The sequence below is a fragment of the Hyaena hyaena genome, unplaced genomic scaffold (genome assembly GCF_003009895.1).
Source record: "Hyaena hyaena isolate Hyena2069 unplaced genomic scaffold, ASM300989v1 scaffold_263, whole genome shotgun sequence".
NCBI classification, from domain to species: Eukaryota; Metazoa; Chordata; class Mammalia; order Carnivora; family Hyaenidae; genus Hyaena; species Hyaena hyaena.
In genome coordinates this window covers 1310661-1325203 of record NW_024080897.1, presented here as the reverse complement: position 1 = coordinate 1325203, position 14543 = coordinate 1310661, and the positions used below count along the sequence as shown (strand labels likewise).

Here is a 14543-nt window from a genome sequence, read left to right as displayed (position 1 = left end):
CAGTAGGGGTGCCTGGCTGGCTCAATCAGTAGAGCATATGACTCTTGATCTCGGGGTTGTGAGCTCGAGCCCTATGTTGGATGTGGAGATTATATAAAAATCAAATCTTAAAAAAAAAAAATCTTGGAGTGTCTCGGTGGCTCAGTTAAGTACTTGACTCCTGATTTTGGCTCAGGCCATGATCTCATCTGCACTGGGCATGGAGCCTACTTGAAATTCCTTCTCTCTCTCTCTCCCTCTGCCTCTCTCCTTCCATTTGCTTTCTCTCTCTCTCTCTCTCTCTCTCTCTGTCTCAAAAAAATTTTTTTCCTTAAAAAAAGTGAACCTCCCAAAAATAAAATAAAATTAATTAAAATTAAATTTAAAACAATTTTTAAATGACCCCAGTAAAGAATGAAGAAACACACTTACTCATGTGATATCTCTTCTGCTTGCTGCCCAAGATGGCAGTGGCCAAAGGAGGCCATAGAGAAAGAAGGACCACAGTCATGTGCACAATGACACTAGGGGCCTCCACAAGACTCTTCTCCTTTTACAATTTCCCTCTTGTGCCTAGCAAAGCCTTCCAGAGGAGAAAGAGCAATCCTGAAGTACCCCAAAGTAAGGTGATGAGTCGGGACTGATGAGAAATATAGCATTGATTCTTCAAAGGGGTGCTTGAGGAAGTTCATTATTTGAGAGCCTGCGTGGGCTACCCGAGCTTGAACATGCCCCTTGTCATCAGAAATGTCCCGGATTTAACTAAGTAGTCTCTCTTTATCCTTTGGCATACACTCTGCACTAATGATGTGGGTACTTGACACAAAATCCCATAAAATAGTATGCTTTAGTAGCTTCCTAGTTAAAATTTTATTTTCTTTACTGGGGCCAAGGTACAGTTTTGCCACTTGGTTGTGAAAAGACTGTATTTTATAAAATACCAGGGGCAGTTTTTAACATAATAAACCCACAACTTATGGCAGATTTGTAAACGCATCAAATAGGCAGAAAGCCGAGGCAGACAGTGATTCTCATAATGACAAAAGAGCGAGTGGTTGTCCCCCTGGAGGTATCCCGAGCTGTGGAAATGTCTTTCCAGAAAAAAACTCCCCTAAGATATGTAGACTTGTAATAGAGTTTCTAACATGCATAACAATGAAGGCTTGCTTACATATTTTTCAAAAAAATAAAACCAAGCAACAAAAAGGCAAAGTTTACAGGCATTTTCTTTCCCATAACCACTTTTTAAATTCTTCTTGCTCTGCTATTTTATCATTAAATATGATTTAAAAAAATAGAAACCTCTCTGTAAACAAAATTCTTTTTTCACTCTGCACGGTCCTTCTTGCCATCTGCTTTTATCACTCTGAATATATATAGGAATATACATAAATATGTGTGTGTGCATTGCATACTCAGGTGGCCTGAGGAAGTATAGGAATTGGGGATAACCTGTGACTTACTGACAGCATGTATGCATGTGTGTGTATGTGTATATATATATATATGCATGTATATATGTGTATATGTATGCACATCTGTCTGCAAACGATTCCTCCATGATGTGAGGCAAATTGAAACTAGCTTTTAAAACAGTCCCTTCTAGGGGCACCTGGGTGGCTCTGTCCGTTATGTCTGACTCTTGATTTTGGCTGAGGTCATGATTTCATGGTTTTGTGAGTTCAAGCCCCAAGTCAGGCTCTGTGCTGGCAGGGTGAATCCTGCTTGGGATTCTGTCTCCCTCTCTCTCTGCCCCTCCCTCAACCTGTGTTGTCTCTGTGTCTCTCAAAATAAAATTAAAATTAAAGTAAATAAAATAAAACAGTCACTTCTGGCCTGTCCCTTGGAGTCTATCATTTGCACTGGGTATTTGTAAAACTTTCATGAAGTTAGTAACTTCCCTTTGCCAAATAAAACACATGATTTCATTCTCTCAGCCCACATTCATATCCCTTGTCCATCCTAGGCAATTTTGTTTAGGATTTTATCTTTAAGTAACCTCGGCACCCAACATGGGGCTGGACCCCAAGATCAAGAATCACATGCTCCACCCACTGAGCCAGCCAGGCGCCCCATCGCAGGCAATTCTCGACCCTTTAATAAGCAGTCTTTATATTAACAGCCAGCTGTATGCAGCTGCGTCGGCACAGTGAGGGGGAAAAGTGACATTTTACTTCCACCCCAAACAAAGCCATTATATTTACCTTCTACTTTGAAGATAGTAAAGTGCGGTCGGCAATGGAAAGAACCCAACGCGTTACCTGCGCAGTTCATCCACAGACCCTGGTAAACCCAAGTGGCGGTTATCACCGATGACGCTCGGGTGGTCACTTTCCACTCATTGGACGTAGTGGCCGCGACGAGAGCTCCAAACCCTCCGACGCCGAACACCAGAGCTGAGATCTGCGCCCTGGACATGTCGCTCTGCCTTCTGCGGTGACACGGTCCAGACAGAACGCCTTGGTGGGCGAGCATGCAGCGGGCGACTAGTGCGAGGACAAGTTTTATGGCAGGTTAAGGCGGCTAGGGGACAGCATTTCATGCTCGGATGGCCTGCGGAAGGGCCGGAATTCAGCCTAACGTCTGATTCACCGATGGCATTTTAAAGATAGCCTGAGATGATCTTTCTAATTTCCTACACGGAGATTTACTAAAAAAATTTTAGATGGATTTTAAAGGTTTTGATTTCACAGATTTTTTTCCCCTGGCATCATAGTTAATGCTTAATTTTCTGTTAGCCTGAAGCTCAACGAACCGTGCACCAACCAGATATTACAAAGTACAAATTATACAGTAACAGTTAAGGCTTATTTGACCAATTGCTTCAGTCTCACATGCTTTTGAATCTTTATAGAAATGGAGTCATACGGGAGGCATTCTTCGGTAACTTATTTTTTTCACACAACGTTATGTTCTTGAGATTCATCTATGTTCAAGAATGTAGTTGGCGTTCATTAAATATTACAGCGGAAGTATAGCACTTCATTAAATGAATATACTACAATTTATTTCTCTGTGTTCCCGGAGATGTATATTGGTGTCGTTTCTTCCTCACCCCGGCCCCTTCCTCCTCAGTAACAGTGGGAAGAGCTGTAAATATTCTCATGCATTTCTCTTCGTGCACCTGCTTCGAGAGTTTCTCCAGGGAACTCAGAACTGCTAGGAAGCAGGAAATAAGCAGGAACTAATCTTCAGCCTTATTGACAATACTAAATGGCTGTACTGAGTAACTTCAGCTGTTTGCCATCCTACAATCAGTGGGTGAATCCTCATTGGCTCATTTGATACCATGTGGCATTGGGGGTGTTGTCAAAATTGCTGGTTTTTTGTTCTTTGGGGGTTTTCTGGGCCACTCTGATGAGTGTAAAGATACCCCATTATGATGACTAATTTGTATTTTCTGATTACTAATGGAGCTGAGCATATTTTCACGTATTTATTGGTTTGTTGCGTTTTTGTCTCCAAAGACATTTGTAGCTTTTGCTCATTTTATCTGTTGAGTTGCTTGACTTTATATAATTTATTTTTAGTTCTGTATACATCCTGGATAGAGATCTTTTATTTGATTATTTATGTTGTAAATATCTTCTCCCAGTTTGTGGTTTGTCTTCATTGGCTATTTGATAAGACTCTTGATTTTAGTGTACTTAAATTTATCAAGCTTCTACGAAATGATTTGTACTTTGAGATCTTGATTAAGAAATCTCCCTCAGGGGCACCTCCGTGTCTCAGTTGGTTAAGCCTCCGACTCTCCGTGAGCTCAAGGCCCCCATTAGGCTCTGCGCTGACAGCTCTGAGATTCTCCCTCTCTCTACCCCTCTCTGGATCATGCTCTCTCTCTGTCTCTCTCAAAATAAATAAATAAACTTTAAAATGTATTTTCAAAAAACAAATCTTCCCCAGAGATAGTAAATACGTTACCCTCTAATCCTAGTTCAAAGTTTTAGCTTTTACATTTAAGTTCTTAAATCACCTAGAATTGATTTTTCAGAGCACCTGGGTGGCTCAGTTGGTTAAGCATCTGACTCTTGATCTCAGCTCAGGTCTTGATCTCACAGTTTTGGGAGTTGGAACCCTGTGTGGGGCTCTGGGCTACCAGCGCAGAGCCTGCTTGGAATTCTCTCTCTCCCTCTCTCTCTCTGCTCCTCCCCGACTGTCTCTGTCTCTCTCAAAATAAATAAATAAACTCAAACCAGAATTTATTTTTCTGTTTTATGATTTGGAATCCGTTTCATTTTTCAACACGGAAACCCAATTTTTCTGTTCCTACTAAACGGTCTCTGGTTTCCCTAGTGATTTGCAGTGTCATTTTTGTCATATCAGATATAAATATTTACATGGTCTGTTTATGGATTCTCTAATCTGTTACATTTATCTTCTTGTCTGTTCCTGCACCCAGACAATACTCTCTTAATTACTCTAATTTATAAATAATTCTTGAGATCTTATTGATATCTCTTACTTTTTTCTTTTTATCAAGAGTATTTGAGATTTTTTTCCCTAGTTCTTTGCTGTTCCTTACATATTTTAGAACAGGCTTATTAGGTTATACGTATATACATACCTGCTGGGATGTTTGTTGGAGGAGAGTAAATAACTTTATAAAGTTGAGCCTTCCTGCCAATAACATTAAGAAAGACTTTAATGTCTTTCAGTAAAGTCACATACTTTAATTAAATCTTGTTACTTTTTTTGCTAGATTTATTCTGTTTTGAAAGATTTTCTTTTTTCTTTTATTTTTTTAATGTTTATTTTTGAGAGAGAGAGACAGAGCATGAGCAGGAGAGGGGCAGAGAGAGAGGGAGTCACAGAATTCAAAGCAGGCTCCCGTCTCTGATCTGTCAGCACAGAGCCTGACACAGGGCTTGAATCCACAAACTGTAAGATTATGACCTGAGCTGAAGTTGGACGCTAAACCAACTGAGAGACAGTGAGAGAGAGATGCAGAGAGAGAGGGAGAGAGAGAATCCCAAGCAGGTGCCCGTGCTGTCAGCACAGAGCCCAACAGGGGGCTCAAACCCACGAACCAGGAGATCATAACCTGAGCTAAAGCCAAGGGTCAAATGCTTAACTGACTGAGCCACCCAGGCATCCTGTGAGTACAGATATTTAATTAATTATTTAAAAAAATTTTTTTTAATGTTTATTTATTTTAGTGAGAGAGAGACAGAGCACGGGGAGCGGGGGTGGGGGGAGACAGGCAGAGAGAGAGGGAGACAGAATCTGAAGTAGGTGCCAGGCTCCAAGCTATCAGCACAGAACCCAAGGCAGTGCTAGAACTCACAGACCTTGAGATCATGACCTGAGTCGAAGTCAGATGCCCAAACAACTGAACCACATGGGCACCCCGACCCTGGACTGCTTTATAGTAAATTATCACCTTTCACTAGCCATTCAATTAGTGTGAATTCTAGTGCTATACCCAAGTGAGTGTCAACTTGTGGTTAGGAATTCTCAGGTCACTTCCTTTTGTCCCCATACTCAAATCCAATGTTCAGACAGGACATTCCTTTACCATCACCCAGGGGACAGTGGTGGCGATTGTGATGGAGGTGGTGAAGCACTGCTTTTGCATTTTGCCCGCTCCCATTAGGGGGTGGGAACAACTTCAGAGCCCTCTGACCCTACTCCACCGTTGCCCGGCACGAGGCTCCTCTGTCATGAACAATTGGGAATTAAAATCTTGGTGACCAGGAATCTTTCAGGGCAGCCATTGGCTTCAAAGCTGGCTCGCCTTTCTGTATTTGTGCTTCCTCTTCATTTCTTGGCCTCTAAAGATTTCCTTTGCTTTCTTACTAGCTCAGGTATGCATTTAAGAATATTTTTCAAGGGGTGCCTGTGTGTCTCAATCTTTTAAGCTCAGTTAAGCATCCAACTCTGGATTTTGGCTCAGGTCATGATCTCAGGGTTCATGGGTTTGAGCCCTTCATTGGTCTCTCCACTAACAGTGCAAAGCTTCCTTGGAATTCTTCTCTCTCCCTCTCTCTCTGCCCTTCCACTGCTCAAACTGTCTGTCTGCCTGCCTCTCTCTCTCTTTCTGTCTCAAAATAAAAACAAATAAACTTTAATAAAAAATCAATATTTTTTGAATTAAAAACTTTTTAAAAGTTTATTTATTTTGAGAGAGAGACAGAGAATGCCGGGGAGGGGGAGGTGCAGAGAGAGAGAGAGGAAGAGAGAGAATTCCAAGCAGGCTCCGCATTGTCAGCACAAAGCCCAATGCTGGACTCGAACTCACAAACCATGAATTCATGACTTGAGCTAAAATTGAGTCAGACACTGAACTGACTGAGTCACCGAGGTGCCCCTTAAATGTTTTCTTTTTAACTTTTTTTAAGAGAGAGAGTCAATACAAGTGGGGGAGGGGCAGAGAGAGAGGGAGACAGAATCCAAAGCAGGCTCCAGGCTCTGAGGGACTCAGACCCACAGACTGTGAGATCACGACCTGAGCTAAAGTGGGGTGCTGAACCGACTGAGCCACCCAGGTGCCCCTCAAAAGTGTTTTTATAGAGACTGTAGGTGTTTTATTCCAGGCAGGTTGTATAGGATACCTAATCCACACTCTGCCAGAAATAAAAGTGGCCAAATGTAATAAAGTAAACACTTATCTTTAAAACTATCTCTAAAAATCAAATAATCTGGGGTACCTGTCTGGCTCAGTTGATAGAACATGCGACTTTTGATTTGAGTTGTGAATCTGAGCTCCATTTTGGGGATAGAGATTACCTTTTAAAAAATCATATAACCTCTCAGGAAATAACAATAAGTGAATCTATCCCAAATGAGGAGAATTCTGGAATTGCAGATTTATGCAGATTTTGCTGTGCAACCTAGTCTCAATTCCTATTTAGATTCTTTTGGAAATTAGTTGCATGTTTTTAGTGGAAAGAGCTCTCTCTTGAAAATAAAAATAAGATAGTCTGATAAACTTCTTTTTCCATATATTATATTTTTCTTCATCACGCTGTGAGTTAAATTCCCGGAAAAGATATACCTGCTTCTACATTTAAGATGAAAATCTAGGAAGTTGAAATGAAAAACCACCCGAAAAAACCCTCCACCTATTTTTTTATACCATTAAAATAATATTTTAGGGGCACCTGGATGGCTCAGTTGGGTAAGCGTTTGATTTTGGCTCAGGTCATGATTTTGCAATTCGTGAGTTTGAGCCTGGTGTTGGGCTCTCTGCTGTCAGCACAAAGCCTGCTTCAGATCCTCTGCCTCCACCCTTCCTGTCCCCTGCTTGTGCTCTCTCTCTCTCTCTCTGTCTCTCTCTCTCTCAAAATAAATAAATAAATAAATAAATAAATTACCCACGCTTGCGCTGGGTAATTTGAGACTTTAATAAGGGACTTGATTAAAACTGTAGAAAAGGTTCTACATCCTCAGCACCATTGACATTTTGGGCCAAACAATAATTCTACATTGTGAGGCGCTGTCCTGTGCCTTGTAGGAGGTTTATCAGCAGCCTGCTCCCTGGGGGACGCCTGTAGTATGCCCACGCCAACAGTCACGACCACCCAAAGGGTCCCCAGCCATTGACGCCCTGCTTCCAGACAGGAACAATGGCGTAGACAGCCCAAGTGGGATAGTTCAAGGCCATGGTCAGAAGAGGTGAGGGGAAGGCCATGATCCCCGGAACCAGGTGACAGGTGTTACGGAGAAGGCCGCTTTACCAGAGCTGCGTCCTTTGATGGGAGGAAGGTGCCAGAGCCAGCCTGGGAAACCCCGCCCTTCCCTCCTCCTCTTCCTTGTGCCCGAGGGCGAAGGACAGAGCTGCGGGAGGTCCAAAGAGACTACCTCCCAGGCAGGGCAAGGCGGAGAAGGAAAATGTGGCTCTAGATACGCAGCACAGCCCCCATATTTGGTGGCAAAATGCTCCCGGAACCAAGCTGAGCCTACTTGAGACTTCATATGATTCACTACAGAAATACTGAGAGTCTGACTGTAGGATGCTCCCGGAAATCCAGTGCGGGTGTTATGTGATATGTAGGGTATGTACACCGTCTTGCCCTTTTAAATCTGAAAAGGTTTGAGTTCCAAAACACACGTGGCTGCATGCATTTCAAATACATAATTGTGGAAATGCACCTTTCACCTACAGGTAAAATGCATCTGGAGTCTATCACTGTGTGATTCAAGGTAAAGATCCAGTTTTATTCGCTTCCAGACTATGAGCCTGTTTCCACCCCCCCCACCCCCACCTGCTAAACAATCCAAGCTTTTCTCATTATCGTTGTGATTTCATCCCATATTAAGTTCTCATGTAAATACAGGGGCCTATGTTTCTGTTCCAATTTACTGGGCCATTTGTGTATTCTTCTGCTAGTAATACAATCTATCCCGTTTTTATTACTTCCATTGCTAGATATACCCTAATATCTGGTAGGAAAGTCCTCTCTCTCTGCTTTTTTTTTCTTTCTGCTTTTTAAAAATAGATAATTTTTACTGTTAGTTTTATCAGAAAGACTTTGAATATACATATAATTTTTAAAAGACAATAAGGGCATGTTTTTTTTATGATTTTTTTTTTGAGAGTGAGAGAGTGTGAGCAGGGGAGAGGGGCAGAGGGAGAGAGAATCTTTTAAATTTTTTTTTTTAATGTTTTATTTATTTCTAGGAGAGAGAGAGAGACGGCGTGAGCAGGGGAGGGTCAGAGAGAGAGGGAGTGACAGACGGAAACAGGCTCCAGGCTCTGAGCTGGCAGTCAGCACCGAGCCCGACGCGGGGCTCGAACCCACAAACCGCGAGATCAAGACCTAAGCGAAAGTCTGACGCTTAACCGACTAAGCCACCCAGGCGCCCCGGGAGAGAGAATCTTAAGCAGACTCCACACTCATCCTGGGGCCCAGTGTGGGACTTGATCCCGCAACCCTAGGATCATGACCTGAGCTGAAATTAAGAGTGGGACACTTAACCAACTGAGCCACCCAGGTCCCCAGGACATGGTGGTTTTGATAGAAATTTTATTAAAGCCAGACATCATATTTTTTCCCAGAAGGAACATTTTTTTTAAAGCTACCTTCAACAAAGCATCTTTGAGTGCATCCAAGAGTGCATCTTTGAGTTCTATTAAAGAATGATAAATTATATATTATAAAAAGTCTTTGATATGAGAGGCCCATGGGTGACTCAGTCAGGGAAGCGTCTGACTTCAGCTCAGGTCACAGTCTTACAGTTCATCAGTTCGGGCCCCACACTGGGCTTTGCTCTGACAATGCGGAGCCTGCTTGGGATTCTCTCTCCCCCTCCCTCTCTCTCTGCCCCTCCCCCACTTACATGCGTCCTCTCTCTTTCTCAAAATAAATACATAAACTTAAAGTCTTTGATATGAAATGCACAAGCTAATACCTTAAATTTTTCAGTCTTCAGATGAAACCTATGGCTCCTCTTCAGTTTCTGAAGACATAAAATTGCTTTAAATTATAGCAGATCAAACATCACATCTGTCCATGTGAGGCCCAGGCAGAAGTTCTCCTTCTTAAGAGACCTGAAAACCAAAACAGTGTAAATCTTTGACGAGGTCCTGAATTGGATTGAGTTTTTTGCTTAAGGCTGCACATGACATCATTAGAATAATCCGGAAAATCTACAGATTGGCCATACAGACTCATTAGCTTAGCAACGGTATGTTCTCAGGTGTGAGAGTGTCCCTGCGGTAATGTTGGAAAATGTCCTTGTTCTTAAGTGGGTGGACGCACTTAGGGGGCACCTGTGTGCCTCAGTCGACTCTTGGTTTCGGCTCAGGTCATGATCTCACCGTTCGTGAGATGGAGCCCCGCATCCAAGCAAGGAGCCTGCTTGGGATTCTCTCTCCCTCTCTCTGCCCTTCCTGCTCCCCCCCCCCATTCTCTCTCTCTCTCTCTCAAGATAAGTAAATAAACATTAAAAGAAAGGAGTATTTAGGAGTAAGGTTGAGACATCCACAGCTTACTTTCCAATGGGTCTGAAAAATGAGTACATAAAGCAAATTAAGTATATAAAGCAAGATGCTGGCATTTGATGAATACAGAGGAAGGTCGTTGATTGGCTATTGGTTTGCTGAATACGGACGAAGGCTGTTGTTTGTGTCAAAATTGCAAGTTCTCTGGCTTGAAAATTTTCAAACTAAAATGTTGGGGGAGAAGAAATAGGAAATCGCAGAAACATTAACATATGCAGGGGTGCCCGGCTGGCTCAGTTACACGACTCTTGATCTCGGGATTGTAAGTTCGAGCCCCACGTTGGAGGTGGTGATGGCTTAAAACAATGCAAATTGTGAATTGCGTGTGTGAAGGCGCCCACCGCTCAGAAGCAAAGCAGTCAGCTTTCCAGGACGCGAGCAGAGACTCCGTTCTGTGACCACAGGCGGGTGTTCTTCCCTGAGGCAACAGGGTGCTGTGCACATTTGTTCTCTTTATTTTCTGCAGGTCTGTCTCCCTCCCACCCCCACTGCAGTGCTGCCCTCTGGAGCCCGGGCAGAACCAGGCCTGGATGGCCAGGACTCCCCCAGCTCTCAGGTGTTCGCGGGGAGGAAACCCAAGCTCCACACTCCCATAGCCCGCCTCAGTGGTCTAAACATCCCAGCTCCCCCTTTTTAAGATTGATTTCATAGAGCTCCTGGGTGGCTCAGTCGTTAAGCATCTGACTTTGGCTCAGGTCATGATCTTACAGTTTGTGAGTTCGAGTCCCACATCGAGTAGGCATGAGCCCCGGTGAGACCCACTTCTGTCTCTCTCTGTCTCTCTCTCTCTCTCTGTCTCTGTCTCTCTCTCTCAAAAGATTGATTCCACTATCCATGGATCACAGGTGTTTTCGCCTCAAAGCTGTGTGTAAGCTTCAAAGCTCCTCATTAGCACACATCCCTGGGGTTCCTGAGAGGAGCTAGGAGTCATAGAATGTTCTAGTGAGGACACCCCTGGGGTTCCTGAGAGGAGATGGGAGTCATAGAATGTTCTAGTGAGGACACCCCTGGGGTTCCTGAGAGGAGATGGGAGTCATAGAATGTTCTAGGTGAGGAAAGAAAGGCAGGCTGCCATCAGCCAGCAGTTCTAAGTAAGCTCATCTGGTGAACTGCGTGAAGAGAACTTCTAAGAAAGGGCCTCGAATCTCCACGATCTCCACTATTTTGTTGTGCTTTCTTTTCTTATTTTTAAAAATACTCACTTTCAGGGTGGCTAAGTCAGGTAAGCGTCTGACTTCAGCACAGGTCATAATCTCGTGGTTTGTGAGTTCGAACCCCAGATCAGGCTCTGCACTGTCAGCTTGGGATCCCCTCTCCCCTTCTCTCTCTTCCCCTCTTCCACTTGCACACACTCTCTCTCTCTCTCTCTCGCTCTCTCTCTCTTTCTCTCTCTCAAAATTAATAAACTTAAAAAAATCACTTTCACTCCTAATTTCTTCAAGAAAGCTCTCAAAACTATATAAACTTTGATTCGGGTGGGCTTTTATTTTCCTATATGCATTTCAGAGTAAGTTTATCAATTCTTCACAACATCATAGTGCAATAAAAGTTTCTTGTTTTTAGGCAGCAGGAAGATAAGGGAACGATGCAAACGGAGATAGAGTGGATCTCTGGACATATGCTTTCACTTTTAGGTCTTGAGTTACCTGGAGAAAATTATTCTCTTCTTGAACTTAGGGAAAAACCAATCTCTTAAACCCTTTGCTTAAGATGTCACTGCTATCAGATACACTGAAGAAGCCTGATTGAGAAATCGTGAGATGTTGACACTGAGCAGATAAAAGGAGATAAAGAGGTGTGTTCCATGTTCCTACGTATCCCTTAGCGAAACTCATCATGAACAAAAACTGTATTTCTTGCTCTGTGTCACTGAAAATTATCCAAAGTTAGGAGGTAGATGCCCCACATCTATTTCTCTAATACTATACTAATGTAATCACAAGCCAGGATGATCGTTTTATTGCAGGAAACTATAAAATGTATTGTCTTGCCAAATGTGTTTTCGCTTTGCCACCCTCATTTTTAAGTGGCTTTCAGGCAACTATAAATGGACTGTTTCTAGGCGGTAAATTGAATGGAGGTCTGTGAAAGCAATCAGTGCTGGGATAAATTAACAAAGCAACCCGGTCTGGGGATGTGGTGGTTATATATAAAAGAAGTGTTATTGAATTATTTGTCCCTTTATTCGATAACGCTGATGCATGGTGCCATGCTTAGAAAGAGCCAGATTCGTAGATCTGAACTGAGTTTTCCAAACAGCCAATGTCTTTGCCCAGTCCTTCCTGCTCTCAAATCGGTCAGGTGCCACCATACATAGTGGAATCAAACTGCTTGATTTGGCATTTACCCAGGATAGAAAGATGCAGGGCTTTCTTGTGTAAATAAATAAACAAACAAACAAGATTAGGGGTTGTCCTAAGCACCTTTGTTTGCCATGAAGTCAGGGAAGAGCCTTCATTAGGTCCAGGCAACGTGAGCTGGGCTGGCTCTCTTGACGTTTGATGTCGCCCAGATCTGCCCTTGAACGCACAGTGGAGACCCTTTGGGTACATTCGTCCTGCGCATCCCCAGGGGGCTGTGTGGGGGGTTCCAATCCCGGACCACAGCATTAACACAGACACCCCAAAACTTCAAAGGAGGCAGAACATGAACCCAGTAACACCCTCCTCTTCGGCACCTCACTGAACTGCAACGATGAAGATGGACCAGGGCAGGAACGGTTGCGTAAAACAGTCACGAGCACAGCAAATCCCAATCTTTATGCACTTACAGCACACCTTTCCTCCTCGTTGTTGTGAAATAGAACACACGTTCAGGAGAGGACGTGAAACACAGCCTCAAAATCGTGAGAGGCTAACACACTTGCGCAGGGTCGTCCCGGCCACCCCCTTTCAGAGGACTGTGCTGCTCTAATGCTCACTAACCTCAGCACTTCCGTCTACAGATCCGTCTCCAACAGTTCCTTGTGGTCGGCAGGTACCTGGCCCAGGCGCCTCACTCTCTGTTTGTCTATATGGGTCTAAGATTAATTTTTTTTTTTTTAGCACCTTCCAGACCTCTATCCTTCTTCATTGCCATTGGTTAACAACGTCACTGGACCTTCCTGACTTCGGACTCACACCCCCCAACTCACCCCAGTAGGATCGAGCCTAGTGAGACTACTCCAGAACCATATGTATGTAGCGTCCACACCTCCCCGCACAGGTGGAGAAACAACGTGAGTTGTGGCCCGCATTGTGTCAGCCTGCTGGCTCACAGGAAACCTCCCAAACTTCCCCTGAGAAACTTTTCTGGCTTCTTTAGGAAGATTAAAGATCTTTCAAAGCCAATGTTCATGCCAGTTCAGTATTTCACGCCGTTTGACGGCTCCTTCCAGAAACGAATCCTCATCTCTGGACTCCGTGTCAAAACCTCGTCCTCTCTCCACACATGTTTCTGAATTAATATGGATTTGAGTGAATTCTAGGCAGGATTCTGGATGATGATTTCATAGCCATACCATCATTTGGTGTTGGAACTGCCTTTTCTCAATTATTTTGTAGTGAATCAACTCTCAGTCTGGAATTTAAAAATAGAATCCCATGTCACCCGGAGACGGCCCCATCGCCAAGCCAGGTGCAGCAAGGCACTGTGAGCAAGAGGCTCGGGGTTGCCGGGGCAACGAGGGGAAAGGACAGGTGAGACCAGATCAGCGTCTGCTTCTGTGATGGTGCCCACGCCGGGTGGTAACCGTAAGGAGCAGTGCAGTGTGGTGGCAAGGAATGGGCAGGGGCTTTGCAAATGGCAGTTGGGTAGGACTCCCACCAGCTGGTGTGAGCTTGGGCAAGTTTATGTATTTTTAGCTTTTGAAAAAAATTGTAGGGATGCCTGGGTGGCTCAGTAGGTTAAGCATCTGACTTTGGCTCAGGTCATGATCTCATGGTTGGGGGATCAAGCCCTGCATCAGACTCTGTGTAGAGCCTCCTTGGGATTCTCTCTCTCTGTCTCTGTCTCTCTCTCTCTCCTTCTCCCTCATTCGCACTCTGTCTTTCTCTCAAACTAAATAAATAGGGGCGCATAGGTGGTATAGTCAGTTAAGCACCCAACTTTGGCTCAGGTCATGATCTTGCAGTTTGTGGGTTCGAGCCCTGTGTCAGGCTCTGTGCTGACAGCTAGCTCAGAGCCTGGAGCCTGTTTCAGATTCTGTGTCTCCCTCTCTCTCTGCCCCTCTCCTGCTCACGCTGTCTCTCTCTCTCTCTCTCTTTCAAAAGTAAATAAACATTAAAAAAACTTACGTTGTAGTAAAACATAGGTTACATAAAATTTCCAATTTTAGCCATTTTTTGAGTGTACTATTCTGTGCCATTAAATATTTTCCCATCAGCAGTCACTAACTAATCTTCCCGAACGGAAACTCTGCACCATTAAACAATAACTGCCCCACTTTCCAGCTCTTGGCAACCACCATTTTGTTTTCTGGCTTGAATTTGACTACTCGTCACCCCCTACGAGGGAGACTATGCTAGAGTTGCCCCGGTGTGGCTGGCTTATGTCACGGAGCATCACGTCCTCAAGGTGCATGCATGCTGTAGCACATGTCCAAGTTCCTTCCGTTTGGAGGCTGAATAACATTCCCTGGTGT

General features: G+C 43.9%; 1 protein-coding gene across 1 annotated transcript in view; it reads right to left on the bottom strand.

Moving 5' to 3' along the window:
- CLDN10 (claudin 10) overlaps positions 1-2397 on the bottom strand; it is a 118434-nt gene extending 116037 nt beyond the window's left edge. Inside the window, exon 1 of the mRNA XM_039245710.1 lies at positions 2184-2397. Within this exon, the coding sequence (XP_039101641.1) occupies positions 2184-2397 (214 nt within the window). The remainder of the gene's footprint in view (positions 1-2183) is intronic.
- Between the last annotated feature and the right edge of the window lie 12146 nt (positions 2398-14543).